This window comes from Aspergillus nidulans, chromosome VII, assembly GCF_000011425.1.
Source record: "Aspergillus nidulans FGSC A4 chromosome VII".
Taxonomy (NCBI): domain Eukaryota; kingdom Fungi; phylum Ascomycota; class Eurotiomycetes; order Eurotiales; family Aspergillaceae; genus Aspergillus; species Aspergillus nidulans.
The window spans coordinates 1,066,747-1,083,854 of NC_066263.1; the positions used below are offsets into that span (position 1 = coordinate 1,066,747).

Sequence of the window (17,108 nt, forward strand, 5' to 3'; positions counted from 1 at the left end):
CTCCGTTTTGCGAACGCTATAAGTTTCTACCGCAACTCCTACGGCCAAGTGAAATTTTGATCGTGGTTATACGGCAAATTAATGATTTTCGGAGTACTTTGACAATTATACATTCGGCTCGCGAGCTGCCTCTACGTCTCACGGTTGTGATATTATACATAGTACTTACTGGTGTCAATGCTGCATATGCTTCAGAATCATCTTCAATCTTCGAACTGCAGGCCCGTCCTCAGTAATGCCAGAATCTTTCTTTGACTCAATCTCCTTAGCAGCAGCCTCCAGCGTGGGCCGTAAGTAACCCCAAACTTCATCGTGGTATTCCTCCTCGACAGACATCCACTCCGCCGCACCGGGCAGATTTGCCAAGACAGTATCTCGCAGCGAAGTTGCGTCTGTCGCCGACGCAGCAGGAACCGTATCCAGGAATGAGCCAATATCTGGGACGAGACTGAACGAGTTAAGCTGTCGCTTCTGCTGTGTGTCAGTCGTTGACTGCGAGTCGGGTGGTAACTGGCGTCGGAACGACTCAATCATTTGCATCTCCTCTGGGGTAAGCTGAAGTGGGGAGAGCTCCGTCTCGACATATTCTGGAGGTTCGTTGGCTGAGGGAGGGAATTCCGGATCGAAAGTTTGATCATTCAGAATTGCGACTACAGCGTCGCCGTCGGACGGGTTTAGAGTCGGCGGTGCGGTGGTTCCATCGTGGTAAATCGAGGATGTAAGCCCAGACCCAGGTACTGAGTTTATAGCTCTGCCTTTCCCTTTTGTCTCGTCGAGAGGATCGATTGTGTCCGACAAATTCCCGCCATAAGTGCTCTGGAATTCGTCCTCCGTGAGCCGAGGTAGCTCGAATCCTCCCGAATGAGTCGCGCCCGGTGATCTGAATGTTTCCGCGGGGACATGAACGTTGTGATCGCGAGAAGCCGACGAAGATGGCCCGGTAGTGTCTTTGTATTGCTCTGCGGCTGCTAAGGCTGAGGAAGATGAAGACGGCGCAGCCTTGCCACTGTCTGAGAGTAGATGCGCGGTATCTCCCGAGGGAGTAGAGGAGAAGAAAGCATTTCTCGCGAGCCCAGAGGCTGATTTTTGAATGCGTGAAGCTAGAGACTGAGTATCCTGGTCAGACTGTGCAGGGTCGCCGTCGTTCCTGTCTGGTCGTTGTTTCGTCGGAGTATTGCTATCCTCAGAACTACCCCGCTTCTGGTGATCGGACATGGTCGGTCGGCCGAGTGGTGCGGCACCGCTAAGAGGGAACGGGAGCTGTGAGAGCGGTAGGGCTAGAATCCTTTAAGGAGCTTGGGCTGGCGAGGGCAGTGAGTAGACAGAAGTATAGCTGTCAGGTCTTGCCGACAGCTTGTGGCTGCTACGGTTCGGATCAGAGGAGCCGGAATGGGCAGGAAGGGTCCAGGAGCATGTGAAGACTTTGAACCGGCTAGATCACATACTGCGATAATTTGTACTGTAAGGGCGAAGAGCAATTCAAATCAAGAAATAAGAAACGGCGGGCCAAGTTTACGCAGCCCGGTGGTCATGGCACGAGGTTGCATAAAATGCATACAAATCGGTCGGAGCAACTACTGTCTATGTCCCACTGGATAAGGAACTCTGGGGAGAAGAACGAATAAGTATGATTATAGTTCTGGAGCCTCCCAGGAGTCGGTGTATGTTCCAGATAATACACAGGGAGACAAGCAAGGCGAGAATGAGATGGGATCATGGTTGATGTCAGCGCCCACTCTGGCGGTTGGGTTTACGGGCAGCCACTACCACCACTCCGAGACGACCACTTTCTCCCCACCACCATCCGCAACGGGTCTTTCCAAACCGCCTCACCTCAAGATTCCAACATCCCCGTCGTCATCCACCCCCTCCCAACTACGATCAACGCCCACGCTCGTTCTGCCCATCAACAGCGTCGACTGTCTGTTGCTGGAGTCCGTGGTTGTTGCTGTCGCTGCTCGTTCGTGCCTTTTGCGGCGAATTAGTACTGATCATCGCCATCCTCACGACCCGAAGGGACTACCAGAAGAAGAAAAAATTATTCCTTCCACTGACAGCTTCTCCCCTTCTACGTTTGCCAGCCCAGGCTATCAATCATTAGTTCCTCTTTTGCCTGCAACTAACCGATCAGTCTCACTGGGTACTGATCCTCGTTGCGACCTCATTCCGCCTCCTTCTCCCGACCTGGGTTCTATAATCCCTATCTTCCTCGAGACTCACTCGTGTTGGAGTTTTTCGCTTTTACACCTTCAGCACCATCGGTTCATTTCGTCCTTATTCTCGCTCGCGAGTGATATATCCGGAATTATATCAATTTTCGACTCTCGTCTTCGTTACGATCCGGTCCCCACGAACCCCGCTTGTACTCTTGTCTTCAAAGCTCCACGGCTTTGGATTTGAACTTCGCCTCTTGACTGCGTTCGACCTCCCCAAGAGAAGGGTCGCTTTGAAAGAAAATGGTGGACAGGGACCCAGGTACACCTACCTGGAAATTCACACAGTGAGTTTCCCTCCTCGTTGCTCCAAACCAGCTTCATCAATAAGATTCCGTTGTTTATCCACAAATGGCGTTGGGTGGAATGGGGACGATATTCGAGCATGGTCATAAAAGTCGTGGCGCTGTCCTCTGTAGCTGCATGTTCCAAAGTGGGTACTGATAGCTGCGCATAGATGCTTTGGCGATAAAGGCGATGTAGAAGACATTACAGAAGGTACAGCTAAACCCGACCTTATAGCTTTACTATTCTCAGAAGCTAACTTTGATGCTGTCTCTCAGCCGATATTATTTCTACTGTCGAGTTCGACCATACCGGTAATTACCTCGCCACAGGAGACAAGGGCGGAAGAGTGGTGCTCTTTGAAAGGAACGAAACAGTAAGAGTGCCCTCACATGCGATGCAAAATTGGGGCAATGGTGCTGATGACCCGAACAGAAGAAAACATGCGAATACAAATTCCATACCGAATTCCAGTCACATGAGCCAGAATTCGACTACCTAAAATCCCTAGAGATCGAAGAGAAAATCAACAAAATAAAATGGTGCCGGCGCCAAAATGCGTCACATTTCCTACTTTCGACTAATGACAAAACAATCAAGCTGTGGAAGGTGTTTGATAAATCTCTCAAAGTCGTTGCGGAGAACAATCTCTCTACAGAGCTTACCCCTGGCGGCGTTGGTGGTGGAGGGGCACCCAGAGCGCCTCGAGTGTCTTTTAAAGATTCCTCAGCACTGAAGCTTCCACGAATGACACATCACGACACTGTCGTCGCAGCTGTACCTAGACGAACATACGCTAACGCCCATGCATACCACATTAACAGCATCTCTGTCAACAGTGACGGGGAGACGTTCATTAGCAGTGACGATCTGCGAGTCAACCTCTGGAACTTGAATATTCAAGACCAGAGCTTCAACATTGTCGACATCAAACCAGCAAACATGGAAGAGCTTACAGAAGTCATCACCGCCGCAGAGTTTCATCCTACAAGCTGTAACTGGTTCATGTACGCGAGCTCAAAGGGGACCATCAAGCTTGCCGACATGCGACAACGGGCTCTTTGTGATACCCACCACAAGCGTATGTGTTTTTCATCGTTGTCCTCTTCTCGTGACACTTTCGAATCAAGTTCTAACTTGCCTTATGTAGTGTTTGAGCAAGAAGAAGACGCCTCTTCCCGTTCTTTCTTCTCCGAAATCATTTCCTCGATATCTGACGTAAGATTCTCTCACGATGGCCGGTACATTGTATCACGAGATTACCTCACCGTCAAGATTTGGGACGTCAACATGGAGCGACAACCCGTGAAGACAATCCCCATTCATGAACATCTCCGACCTCGTCTATGCGATACGTACGAGAACGACAGCATCTTTGATAAATTCGAGGTGGTCTTTTCGGGCGATGCAGAGAACGTTATGACAGGCAGTTACAACAATAATTTCATGATTTATCCTACCGATCCCGCGAAGGAAACCGAGATTGTTTTGCAGGCTGACAAGTCTGCGTTCAAGGCGAAGAAGGTCGGCGTACCAACGCCGATGAATAAGGGTGCCAATGGGAAGAAGAGTAACTCAAGGACCAGCAGCCCTGCTGGTCCTGGCAGCCGCATGAAGAAGGAGACAGATGCAGATCAAATTGATTTCAACAAGAAGATCCTGCACATGAGCTGGCATCCGTTTGAGGATAGCATTGCCATTGCTGCCACAAACAACGTGAGTAGCATTTACCACCATATTCGGTCTGCAGAGGAAGCTAACTTTAACCAATCTAGTTATTTGTCTTCTCTGCTCTCTAGAGATAGCTGAAGTACTCACAATCGCAGTGCTATGGCGCACAACGTGCCGGCGTAATCGTGGACGACACGGGCACGGGAGAGGCACCTTTACCATCTCCAGGTTACCAGTCTCGATTCCGAACACTATCTTTGTTATCCGCGTTACGTTATTGGAGTCAGGTTGCGTGCCTCTTCCCCGTCTTTCAAAAACTCGATCGCTACCGACTACTATGAGATATCACTTTCTACTATTGCTCCCGGATAAGTTTGGTGATTTTGATGGTTTCTTGACGGAGGAGGGTGGAGGGCGTTTATACTGGGGTTCACATAGAGCGAGAAGCAGGCAGCTGCCCCAGAATGTTCCATTTCCTTCTCTCTTAGTTAAAGCCTGTATTCAATTTCGGTGCGTCTACTGCGGCAGTACGTTAGTGCACCGCAAGACAAGTTTCTCTCCCACGACTTTGTCGCAGTGGACGAGATAGAGACGGATCCGATAGCCCAAGGGCTAGGACTGACTTGGTATTGGTGTCCGCTTAGCGTTGCTCAAGTAGATAATAAATTCATGTCAGTTACTTCCGTGATCTTGCCGCTGGTGCATGTAACTGGCGCATCTATCTGCTCTCAATACCCTTTAAATGCTCTTTACTGCTATATTAACCCCGTCTCAGGCCAGTCCAGTCCTGATGACGTCGGAAACCTCAGGCTCCATTCTCGCGGTATTCAGCCAATCACGACTGGCGCAGCGTATGATTCTTGGGCACCGTTATTACATTGGTCGGTGGACCGGAAGAATTCCCGTTCCGTTATCACACACTAAGCCATACCAAGACTAGTGCGGCCAAACTCTCTCCGCCTTCTCTCTGGAGACCATCCGTGATCGGTCGCGCGCAAACCATCGTCGCTAATCCGTCTGCTGTTGCTGGCTTGGTCATTCGGTTATACTTTCTTGTCTCCTTTCGTGCTGCTGAAGTTCTTTCGCTCTATATTTCTTGATCTTCATTTTGTCTGGATTCGCATCTCCTGCGGTTGGCAGATTTAATCCAGTGATGTTTCTGTGAGATGAGTGGGAAGAGAAACTGATCCGTGCGAAAAGGAATAAGAAGCTTGCAGCTTGATCTGGGGTCGTCAATAGCTTCCTACCTCTTTTCTACACTGACTGTACGATATCTCAGTATCTTGGAGGCCGCTATCTGCCTCTAGACGTTTACGGCACTTTCGTTGGCCGAAAAGCATGAATTCTGGGAACGATAATTGGCACCCAGGTGGCCCGTCGCACCCTGCCATGGATCAAATGAATCAACCACCTCGACCGTTGGGCACGTTCAGGTATGTCATGCTATATGGGGGCTGCCTTCTTTAAAATCTAGTCACAGAAGCTAATACGTTATCCCGCTGTTTGCAGTCAGAACCCGACCCCCCAGCAAGGCCCGTCTTCGCAGCCGTCAGGGCCGGTCCTCCCACCCCCAGCCGGTTAGGAATGCCCCTGCATGTTTGGAAATATAATTCTTGTTATGTGTGTTCTGAACTGACATGCGTGCCTCATTAGCACCCTACCACTCGGCCGGTCAAGCGGGTGGACATTCGCTGCCGGGATTGGCAGAATTGAGCCAGACTCACGGTAACCCGCACCCACCACCATCGTACGGCCAGCATGCTCCTGCTCCCGCACACGGTGGCGGACATTCGCTACCAGGAATTGGCCAGGCTATGCAACATCCTTCTCCTCAGTCGATGAACCAGGACCGCGAGCGAGATTCCAGAGATCGGGAGATCATTGAAAGACAACGCCAGGAGGAGATGGTACACAGGGAACGTGAGCGTGAGCGTGAGCGTGACATTGAGCGGCAACAGCTCGAGCGGCAACGGGATCAGCAGCATCATCCTGTTCAAAGTCATACTGGGTCGATTCCTCTACATCAACCTGTGGCGTCAAAGGTTCCAAATACTATCCATGGCCCCGGTGGTCTTTTGTCGAATTTAGGCCCTAACCCGCCTAACGGCCCTCAGAATGCCATGCAAGCTTCTGGCGGACCCGGTGGGATGTATGGATCCCAGATCCCGCATGGTGAAGGAACACCGAGGTCATACATGCAGCATGCCGCTGGACCGCCAGGTCAACCATTGATGGCGTTCAATGGGGGCGGTCCGTCAATTCCCGGTAATGTTGCAGCCCTTGCACAGGGCCAACAACCCATTTTAAATGTGAGAAAAATTCTTTCTACCGCTCACCAATAGCTTTTAAGTTGACAGTTTTGTCAGGATGCGCTTTCATATCTGGATCAAGTCAAGGTCCGCTTTGTTGATCAGCCTGATGTGTACAACCGTTTCCTGGATATAATGAAGGATTTCAAGAGTCAAGCGTAAGTGAACGGGAAAAAAAGTCTGTCAGTCGATGATCCCATATTAACCCCACTAGTATCGACACTCCGGGCGTGATTCAGCGTGTTTCGAACTTGTTCAATGGACATCCAGCTCTTATCCAAGGATTTAACACCTTCCTGCCTCCTGGCTACCGGATTGAGTGTGGTACTGAAGATAACCCAGACGCAATCCGGGTGACGACACCTTCAGGCACAAATACTCTTAGTATGCCCCGTGCTAGACATACGTTAGATGGCCCGAGCGACCTGGCTCCTCCCGCTGGGCTAGGTCCTCACAATCGCCCTGACTACTATGAACACTCTCGACCAGGATGGCAGCAACAGCAGCCCCAATCCCAACAACCGCAGGGCGGGTTTTCGGATTCACCGGGCGCTCGTATGATGGGCGGCTTATTCCCACAGCAATCTGGACAAGGCCAGCCGCAGGACCATCATTATGAATATACTGGCCAGCAAGAGCAGCCTGCCCCGGCGGGCGCCGCTGTTGCGACTCACGGGCAGGATCAGCGGGGCGTATCTCAACTTCAAGGCGCCGCCTCTGCAGCATCTGCTGGCCTCGGAAGAGCTTCTCTGTTAGGAGCTGGTCCTTCGAGCCAAGGACCGAGCATGACCCAGCCTATGAATAATTTGGCAGGAGTCGGATCGGGCGTCTTGCAAGGTTCACAAGCTGATTTGAAACGCGGACCAGTGGAATTTAATCATGCCATCAGCTACGTTAATAAGATCAAGGTTTGTTCTGCCACCATTATACTGAGGTGCATGAAGATTAACACTTTAACTTCTTCCTAGAATCGATTCTCCAGCCGGCCAGAGATATACAAGCAGTTCCTCGAGATATTACAAACGTATCAGCGCGAATCAAAGCCGATTGGAGATGTATACACTCAGGTCACCCAGCTTTTCAATTCCGCACCAGATTTACTTGAGGATTTCAAGCAATTCCTTCCCGAGTCTGCAGCTCATGCGAAACAGCAGGCTGCTTTGCGTCAGCAGGCGGAGGAAAACGCGCCCATGAGTAATCTCCGCGGTGATCCCAATTATGCACCTGGTTCCCTTACTTCGCAAACACCGAACCGTGATGTGAAGATGCCTCCGCTTGGTAACTTCAACGTCAAGGACTCGGCGAAGGAGGGCAAAAAGCGTAGAACTGGGCCTGGCGCACCAACTCTCGGTGGCTCAAGCGTTGGCCCTGCTGGGGGTGTGGATGCTGCACGGATGGTCGACTCGCAGGCGGGACGAGGGCAAGTTCTGCCAGCAGGCAATGCAAATAAGGTTAGTTCTGCAACATTCCTTTCATATCTAAGCATCTATATGGATAAGACTTCGCTTTCGTTCTCTTTCTGGCTGTTCCATTGTCGCGGTTTGATACCGGGACGTTTTACAGTGGTCAGGTCTAACACAACCTACACCTCTTCCGTTTACTCCGTTCGCTCTGTATCACTTTTAAATGATCTATGGAGCATGCTGATTTTATCCAGAGAGCCAAGGTTCATCACACAAAGCCTTCACAGGCAGAAGCTCCGGTCGTTTCTCCTACTCTTGTCCCTGCTCTCCCTGAGCCTGTCCAGCCTACATTCTCTTTGACGCCGACACAGGAAGAGTTTGCCTTTTTCGATCGCGTCAAGAAGTACATTGGGAATAAACAGACTTTCAGCGAGTTCCTCAAGTTATGCAACCTTTACTCAACCGACCTTATCGACCGACATGTGTTAGTTAAACGGGCCGCTGGATACATTGGTTCGAATCCAGAACTCATGGCCTGGTTCAAGCGATTCATGCACGTTGAGGAGCCGGAGGATAAGATTGTTGAAGTCAAGCCCAAGCAAGAACCTGGGATTGTCAACTTATCGCACTGCCGGTCACTTGGGCCGAGTTACCGACTTCTACCCAAGCGCGAGCGACAAAAGCCCTGCAGCGGCCGTGACGAGCTATGTCGGAGTGTATTGAATGATGAGTGGGCCTCCCACCCGACTTGGGCCTCTGAAGATTCTGGCTTCGTTGCCCACAGAAAAAATCAGTACGAAGACGCTTTACACCGCATTGAGGAAGACAGGCACGACTATGATCACCATATTGAAGCTTGCAACCGGACTATCCAGCTTATCGAGCCCATTGTTCAGCAGTTCCTCGTCATGACCGAGGCGGAGAGGGCAGCTTTCCAGCTTCCTCGCGGTCTTGGAGGCCAAAGCGAAGCAATCTATCAGCGTGTGATCAAGAAAATTTACGACAGGCAGCGCGGAGAGAGGATCATTAAGGAGATGTTCGAGCGCCCTTGCCATGTTCTTCCAATTGTGCTCTTCCGACTGAAACAGAAATGCGAGGAGTGGAAGGCTAGTCAGCGCGAATGGGATAAGATCTGGCGCGAACAGATGCAGAAGGCTTACTGGCGCAGTCTCGACCACCAAGCAATAGCCAGCAAGGGAGTTGACAAGAAGCTTTTTGTGGCGAAGCATATTCAGACTGAAATTCAAGCCAAGCACGAGGAGAGCAAAAATCTGCGTAAGAGCGGATTTCAAGTGCCAAAACATCAGTTCGAGTTCTCATTCACGGATCCGACCGTGCTTATTGATGCAACTCATTTGCTGTTGACTTTCATCGACCGTAACTCGGCTGGCTTTGGTGCCGATCCCCAAAAAGTTATGATGTTCATCAAGGATTTCATTCCCGTGTTTTTCGGCATGGACCGTGACACCTTCCATGTCTATATGAACGAGCTCTCCAACGGAACTTCGCCGATTGACGAGGGTGACGATGAAAGCTCAGCTGCCGATGATGCAGCAACGTCACGCAGCAGCAGGAAAGGAGTCACAAACAAGAAGATTGACCTCCTCCGTGATGTCCTCGAGCGCCGTGGTGAAAAGGCAAGTCGGAACGACAAAGAAGGCAGCGCCCCGGCTAGTGGTGACGGAACGCCCGACGCCGTTCTTGTTTCCACTACGCCGATTCCAGATCCGACAGAGACCTTTGACGTTGCGGAGCTGAAGTGGATGGAGCATCCCGGACAAGGCAACTTCAATCAACACCGTGAGTATAACCTCAACGAGACTTATGAGAAGAAAGCGCATCATCTGTATGCGAATCTCAACATCTATTGCTTCTTCCGCACATTTGAAATTCTGTACTCTCGCCTTCTTCGTATCAAACTGCATGAGAAGGAAGCCCACGAGGTTGTTCGCCGCGCGCTTGTCATGAAGCCTGCCCGGGAACTCAACCTCATCGATAAAGTCCCCACTGACTTTTTCTATGACACCGATCCAAAAGCGAATCTGTACCAGCAAGTAGTGCGGATGTGCGAAGAAGTCATCAAAGGGGATTTGGAATCGTCTCACTTGGAGGAAACCCTTCGTCGCTATTACTTGCGGTCCGGATACCAGCTCTACAATCTGGAGAAGATGTTTACTGGCATCGCGAAATTCGCTGGGGCAATCTTCAACGGTGACTCTAAAGATCGCAGCTCTGACATCATCAATCTTTTCTTCAAGGAGCGCGACAAGGATGAGACTACGCACAACCAAGAGATCCAGTATCGCAAGCAGGTTGAGAGACTGGTCAAAGACAGTGAAATTTTCCGCATCACCTACGTGAGTTTACCCCCTTCATTAATACGAACCAATCTAACCTGTATAGTACCCGGACAACCAGAAGACAACTGTCCAGCTCCTGACTCCAGAGGATGCCACATTAGAAAACGAAGAATTGAGCCAGGAGGCCCGCTGGTCATACTACGTTTCGGCATACACAATGCGCGACCCAACGGAAGGGGTGCCGTTCTCCCAGATGCGGATGCCTTTCCTCAAGCGAAACCTTCCAGGTAAACTGGAGCAGGAAGAAGAGTACAACCGCTTCTATCGCCCACTTGTTCACCAGGATGGGCTTATCATCCGCATCTGCGCCAACAGTTACCACATCCTCTACGAACCTGGCAGCTACGATTGGTGGTACCGGCCGGCTCTTCCCCCAGACGAGACGTCGGAAGACACCGCCAAAGAGGCCGCTGTTAAGGAGAGGCGGCGCGATCGCTTTACCGAGAAGTTTATCAACAACCCTAGCTGGGCTCATGGGCTTAGCAAAGACCAGGTCGACGAGTCGAATCAGCGCTTCCGTTCTTGGATCAAGGGCTCGGAGGCCGAGAATGCTGAGACCAGTGCCCCTGCTGGCTCGGCAACAGACAAGCCCGAGAACAAAGACGATGTCGAGATGCCAGACGCCGAGAAGGCTTCTGGGCCTGAGTCCTGATTGCTCCCTTTCGATGCCTGCTAAACGTTCTTAACGGGCTTGTGCTTATCGGATGGATGGTGCATTTGGACTACTTGAAAGCGTTGCTTGGTCAAATATTCACGCGGGTGCTTGGTGAAAGATCTACATTCAATCTTGCATTCATGTTTTCTTCTTACCTGTCGTTCTGTTTTTGGTTTCTTCGGCAGCAGTGTATCTACTTTATCACGGCATGATCAGCGCTCGGCCAACGGATGTACGAAATGGTTTACTGATTTGTGTCCCTGCCGGTCCTAAAAATGCTGGCGGGGATATTTGATTCTTGGGCAGGTGTAGAGGGTTTGTTTTCGATTATCTTTTTATGTGTACTTTAGAAGTTACCAGAGTTAATGCGTCACTTTCACAATTACTACAGTGTATCAACTTCCTGCACCGTAGATTAGTAAGTAATCGAGTACCGTTAGTCCGGCAAAGGCAACCGAGCGACCGAGTCCGCAACGCTGGCTTAGCAACGAAGCTCCGTGTGGCCGAACAGGTTTACCGATACAGACCGAAACTGGGGCCAGACCCGGAGTTTGCTCGGCAGTCGAGCAGGGGGTCGAGGTGAAAAATCGACGGCGTAATCAATAGACGTCTTTAACTATATACTCTGTATCTTTGGAGAAATTCAGTTCCAAAACCAGATAATTCTAATCAACTGCAGCTTGACAAGCGTCAAGCTTTCTTTGGAATTCACAGGAAAGACATTGCTGTTTTTGGCAATCGTGACGTTTGACAAGCGTCAGGCCGAGAAAATGCCGAGTGACGTCAGTCTATCCAAAAAGTTGCTGAAACCATCAGTGTCTACTACCCAGCCCCGTAAGATGCAATTAATCGGCAATGGTCTGCTCGTTTCCAATTTGCTGAAACAGGATATATGATCTGAGGGCCATGACCCTTTCAGATCTGGGGAGGAACAAAACGCAGTAGAACTCTTGCGCATTGAATGGTTTGCTATACAGAGTGCGCCCCAACAGCCTCACCGATTATCATCAGCATTACAATCAATAGTTTCACGCCCAGTCTACGGTACTCCTAGTGGACTTTGCCCAGTGATCCTGTAAATTATTCCAGCTCTCTCCACACGGGGGTGGCGGCGTGGGTATTTCTATTTGAGAGCTCCCATCCCGCACTTTTCTCCCCCTTCCCTCTCCGCTTCTTTCAACTTTTTCTCAAGACTCTCTCCGCTCTTTGTCTTCCTCTCTCCTCTCCTCTTTTCCTTCTCTGCCGTCCTTTTCGTCAATTCTTCTCATAATGTCGGCTTCCGCCCTGCTCAGGAGCCGTGTCCGACGGCCCTCGTACCTTAACAAGATCGCCAAGGCTGAGGACCTTATTGATCTCTTCCCCAATGGCTCGTATATCGGCTGGTCCGGTTTCACAGGTGTTGGGTATCCGAAGTATGTGATGTCTCCGCTGTTGGACGGCGCAGCTGTTAACTGTTTTCTAGGAAAGTCCCCACGGCGCTGGCTGACCACGTCGAGAAGAATGGCCTTGAGGGCAAGCTCAAGTACACACTCTTCGTCGGAGCTTCATCTGGTGCAGAGACTGAAAACCGCTGGGCGAGACTGAACATGATCGACCGCCGAAGCCCTCACCAGGTCGGCAAGGAGATTGCCAAGGGTATCAACAACGGTCAGATCAAATTCTTTGATAAGCATCTCAGCATGTTCCCGTCCGATCTTACCTACGTATGTTCTGATCAAAGTGGTGAAAAGAGTGTCTGCTAACAAAACTAGGGCTGGTACACACTGAACAAGCCTAAAAACCGTATTGATGTTGCTGTCATCGAAGCCTCCGCCATCACAGAGGACGGTGGTATCATTCCTGGAGCTTCAGTCGGCGCATCGCCCGAGCTCGTGCAGATGGCGGACAAGGTCATTATTGAGGTCAACACCGCCAGCCCTTCCTTCGAGGGTCTGCACGACATTACCATGTCCGAGCTCCCCCCGAACCGCAAGCCTTACCTGATCCTCCAGCCCGAAGACCGTATCGGTACCCCTCACATCCCCGTCGACCCTGAGAAGGTCGTTGCCATTGTCGAATCCGACTACCCTGACCAGACTCAGCCCAACTCTCCTGAAGACGCCAACTCCCAGGCCATCGCCTCCAACCTCATTGAATTCCTGAAGCATGAAGTCAAGCATGGCCGTCTCCCCCCCAACCTTCTTCCCATCCAATCCGGTATTGGAAACATTGCCAACGCCGTCATTGGCGGCCTCAGCAAGGGTGGCGCAGACTTTACCAACCTCAAGGTATGGACCGAGGTCCTCCAAGACTCTTTCCTCGACCTCTTCGACAGCGGCAACCTCGACTTCGCGACGGCGACTTCCATCCGCTTCTCCCCCGATGGCTTCAAGCGCTTCTACGACAACTGGGAGCGCTATGCTGGCAAGCTTCTCCTGCGCTCTCAACAGGTTTCCAACTCTCCTGAGATCATCCGTCGTCTGGGCTGCATCGGCATGAACACTCCCGTTGAAGTCGACATCTACGCCCACGCTAACAGCACGTGCGTCATGGGCTCGCGCATGCTCAACGGTCTCGGCGGCTCTGCCGATTTCCTGCGTTCTTCCAAGTACAGTATCATGCACACCCCTAGTGTCCGGCCCTCCAAGACAGACCCCACCGGTGTCTCCTGCATCGTTCCCTTCGCTACACACATTGACCAGACCGAGCACGATCTCGATGTGATTGTTACAGAGCAAGGTCTTGCTGATGTGCGTGGCTTGAGTCCCCGTGAGCGTGCACGTGTCATTATCAAGAAGTGCTCTCACCCCGACTACACACCAATCCTGACAGATTACCTGGACCGTGCTGAGTTCGAGTGCTTGAAGAAGGGCATGGCTCACGAGCCCCACCTGCTCTTCAACGCGTTCAAGATGCACAAGAACCTCCAGGAGAACGGAACGATGAAGATTTCTAACTGGGACTAAGTCAGTGTGTAATGACTGATTCGATTGTATTACGATATTTGGTATACTTGGGTGGCGCACGGAGTGCTTTGTATTGTACTTTAGGTACCTTGGTCTAATTCCAGCATATTTGCAATCTTAACTTCACCCTGATTTTACCTAAATGATTGAGGCGGCTGCAATCCCACTAGTTTTATTGCCAATTTCCAGCTCCAGCAAAAAGCACTCAGCCTGAATCCTGCTAGCAGTGGATGATTGTGCCTCTCCAACTTCGTGGGTCACGTGAGCATCTCTTTTGCTAAAAGCGTAGACCCTCTTATTTCAAGGGAGCCTCTGGAGATACCGGATATATGCATAAACCCCAGATCTCCTCTATGCTGTCCAGCGTCTCATCCCCTAAATCTCCGTGTCTCATTCGGATGGAGATAAACATCCTTCGGAGATAGGCTATACCGCTGACAAATCCTAGGGATATTGCTAAGCATATCTCTTTGAAAATACAATTGCCTGCATTCTGTCATAGCTTCTAGCAGTACGGAGTAGTAACTACATATAAAATCCTCATCATACTTCTGTGTATTCCTCCTATTAGCCCTTATCCCTACTACAATAACATTTAGTGTACGGTCATCAATCCGAAACCCTAAATACCTCAAGCGTACATCGACCAAGCCAACCCGGAACGGTCAAGAGCCACAATGTCCTCCTACATCTCAACCAACAAACTTCACAACTCTCGCATCCTCTTGATAGGTGGCACATCAGGCATCGGTTTCGGTGTTGCCCGTGCCTCGCTCGAGCACGGCGCTTCCGTAATCGTTTCCTCCTCTAACCCAGAGAGAGTCGCAAACGCCGTTTCCGAGCTCAAAGCTCTCTACCCTGAGGAACCCTACGTGTCACGAATCGTTGGGAAAGTATGCGATCTAGGCAAAGACGATGATAGTATTGAGGCAGAGGTCGTGGGATTGTTCGAGTTCGCTACGAAACGAGGCCTCTTCGGCGAGGAAGCTGAAAGTGAAGGCAAAGTTCCAATCAACCACATCGTCTTCACAGCTGGTACGATTCCTAAAACACTACCACCTACAGATCCTGGCGTGTCAGCATCTTATCTCCGCTCACTACACACAATCCGATATATCGGGGGAGCGCTCGTTGCGAAACATGCCCCAGAATATATGCCTAAACAGTCTCCCAATACGCCCTCCAGTTCGATAACTTATACATCCGGTGGTCTTCTCGTCCGGCCCAGGCCCGGATTGTCTCTTGGCCTTGTCGGCGCGGCTATAGTTGAGGGCCTCGCGCGCACTCTAGCTGTTGATCTGGCGCCATTCGGGATCAGGGTGAATGCGGTTTCGTTGGGGCCGGTCCGCACGGCAATTTTTGATGCATTTGGAAGCAAGGACGTTGTTGAGGGCATGTTGGAGACGTACGCAGAGCAGACTGTGCTTGGAAGGGTTGGTGCGCCCGAGGATACAGCGGAAACGTATCTTGGCTTGATGAAAGATGGGAACATTACGGGGGCACTAGTGAGGACTGACGGGGGTTTTACGTTGAAGTAGACAGACAGCCTCAAGTGTGGTTACTGACTGAAGTGTGTCAATTCCAGGTCCAACAAGGAGTTTTAAGTAGCTGAACCAAGTACGTACGAAGTGAGAAGACTGATTAATTACAAGGCAATAGAAAGCGCCATTCAGATTACACAGTTTCCAGCGAGTTTATGACCATCCAAGAACTAAGGTGATCATCAATTTCTGGCAATCTAATCAGCCACTATTTAGGGCTCCGCGAGGGGAAACATGCCGCGATCTGCTCGCCTCGAGCTTGCACTCGAAATCACGGAAGGGATATATTCTCCTGCTGGGGAACGTGGACTGGTGTAATGTGGTAGATCTCAATCATACCCGGCTCTTCTCCATGAGTGTCATTGCTCATCGACGCGATATTCATTCCAAGCTATACAAGCTCACAAACACAATTTTATAAAAAAAGACTTCAGGACGGAGCTATAGAAATGGCTACCTACAGAACTCCCCAGGTTACCCAAATATTGAGCTATAGTCCACTGAAGAGGCTCGAAGGACTGGTAAGTCTATACGGTAGGTTCTTTCCCTGACCGAGCTATGATACTTGGCCAGGCGCCCTTGGAGCCTTAATGTTTGCCTAGATGAGGATGCCACAGTAGACAAGCCCTATAATCTGGGACAGGAGTCTAGGGCGCCCATATGCTCAGCATGAAAAGGTCAGAAGGGACGTGATGCGTTGTGGATGCATGGTTGCGTGGTATATTCATGATATCGCGAAGAAAGCCCTTGTTAAAACAAACATGACAGCATTAAAGATCTCTATACTTCTCCCATCCCATGTCTATGACAAATCCTTTTCTTCCACCTTGATCCCGGGCTAATCAGTCATATGGCTTATAGTTCCCGCCGAATATCCTGTCGAGAACAAACGCCATCATCAGCATCTTTCATACATCAGTCTAACCAGGAATAGGGGCAACATACTTATTCCACAGCCAACCTCCAAGCCCTGTAGAGGCGTCTGCATTCCGCTTCGCCCACCCGTGTTCAACATTGTACTTCTTCATGTCTTGTAGACCCGCGAAGAGGCCGCGGCCGGCTGTTGGGTGCTGTAGCGAGAAAGAAGAGAGAAGGTTAGCAAGATTGACTTCCATCTTACATAGATCGGAGCGAAAATGAAGCAGAAAACAATAAAGGGCATGCTTACTCGGTGCTCAACTGCCCCTTGACGGACCCAAAGGTTCGTCCCAAAGTCGTTATGGGCACGCGCGTGGGAGACCGCTGGTGTTGATGATTTGTCGTCGACCATTGTGATTGTGTGTTTGTAATTTTAAAGCCGATTGGTAAAGACTAAGTATCTAGACTTAGTGCGTAGCTGGTCTTCGAGGGCTGGTAGTATGAATGACAAGGTAGGGAGGTAAAGCTGCGCTTTACGTTCTGATTCGCTTGACTGGATTGTTGATGGTGATGAGAAGTAGGTGAAGACTTCTTGCTTCAAAGATCTATCATTTATATTCGTCCATTGGACGAGGTCGGATAGCAGCCATGGCAAACTGAAGGAGAGGTACGGAGTAGAGGATCAGGAACGCATGATTCCGAATCGCATCACCGCGTCTCACCACCGCTACCAAGCCGTCGAGAAGACTCTAGTCTCATCTGTCGATTGCTAGGCGAGATGGGCATGAATCCTTTGCCGTGTCTATACTGTAGCCACATACTCTGTAGCGGGAGCCAAAGTGGTCTGAGCCTAACAATCACGTTAACT

At 50.5% G+C, this 17,108-nt stretch overlaps 6 protein-coding genes across 6 annotated transcripts, besides 1 other annotated feature; 4 read left to right on the plus strand and 2 right to left on the minus strand.

The window, feature by feature from the left end:
- Window positions 1–17,108: part of a sequence feature (contig 1.25 1206..229102(1)) that runs on past both edges of the window.
- On the minus strand, window positions 175–1,215 carry ANIA_01544 (uncharacterized protein; the record flags this gene model as incomplete). The annotated part of the gene is made up of 1 exon (XM_654056.1): window positions 175–1,215. One exon carries the CDS (start codon window positions 1,213–1,215, stop codon window positions 175–177), a length of 1,041 nt encoding a protein of 346 aa, XP_659148.1.
- Window positions 2,426–4,834, plus strand: ANIA_01545 (protein phosphatase 2A regulatory subunit CDC55). Its single transcript, XM_050612799.1, has 6 exons — window positions 2,426–2,500; window positions 2,671–2,711; window positions 2,777–2,874; window positions 2,934–3,579; window positions 3,649–4,214; window positions 4,274–4,834. Exons 1-6 carry the CDS (start codon window positions 2,457–2,459, stop codon window positions 4,295–4,297), a joined length of 1,419 nt encoding a protein of 472 aa, XP_050468677.1. The 5' UTR covers window positions 2,426–2,456; the 3' UTR covers window positions 4,298–4,834.
- On the plus strand, window positions 5,188–11,260 carry ANIA_01546 (transcriptional regulator SIN3). Its single transcript, XM_654058.2, has 8 exons — window positions 5,188–5,602; window positions 5,679–5,746; window positions 5,823–6,478; window positions 6,527–6,636; window positions 6,693–7,386; window positions 7,447–7,929; window positions 8,136–10,238; window positions 10,285–11,260. Exons 1-8 carry the CDS (start codon window positions 5,508–5,510, stop codon window positions 10,891–10,893), a joined length of 4,818 nt encoding a protein of 1,605 aa, XP_659150.1. The 5' UTR covers window positions 5,188–5,507; the 3' UTR covers window positions 10,894–11,260.
- Window positions 12,166–13,966, plus strand: coaT (acetyl-CoA hydrolase ACH1; the record flags this gene model as incomplete). Its single annotated transcript, XM_654059.2, has 3 exons — window positions 12,166–12,308; window positions 12,359–12,599; window positions 12,648–13,966. The coding sequence occupies 3 exons, from the start codon at window positions 12,166–12,168 to the stop codon at window positions 13,839–13,841; spliced, it is 1,578 nt and encodes a 525-aa protein (XP_659151.1). The 3' UTR covers window positions 13,842–13,966.
- ANIA_01548 (oxidoreductase, short chain dehydrogenase/reductase family) lies at window positions 14,519–15,379 on the plus strand (the record flags this gene model as incomplete). Its single annotated transcript, XM_654060.1, has 2 exons — window positions 14,519–14,876; window positions 14,907–15,379. 2 exons carry the CDS (start codon window positions 14,519–14,521, stop codon window positions 15,377–15,379), a joined length of 831 nt encoding a protein of 276 aa, XP_659152.1.
- On the minus strand, window positions 15,778–16,804 carry ANIA_01549 (uncharacterized protein). Its single transcript, XM_654061.2, has 3 exons — window positions 16,551–16,804; window positions 16,328–16,452; window positions 15,778–16,258 (listed from the first exon to the last, which is right to left on the minus strand). Exons 1-3 carry the CDS (start codon window positions 16,650–16,652, stop codon window positions 16,225–16,227), a joined length of 261 nt encoding a protein of 86 aa, XP_659153.1. The 5' UTR covers window positions 16,653–16,804; the 3' UTR covers window positions 15,778–16,224.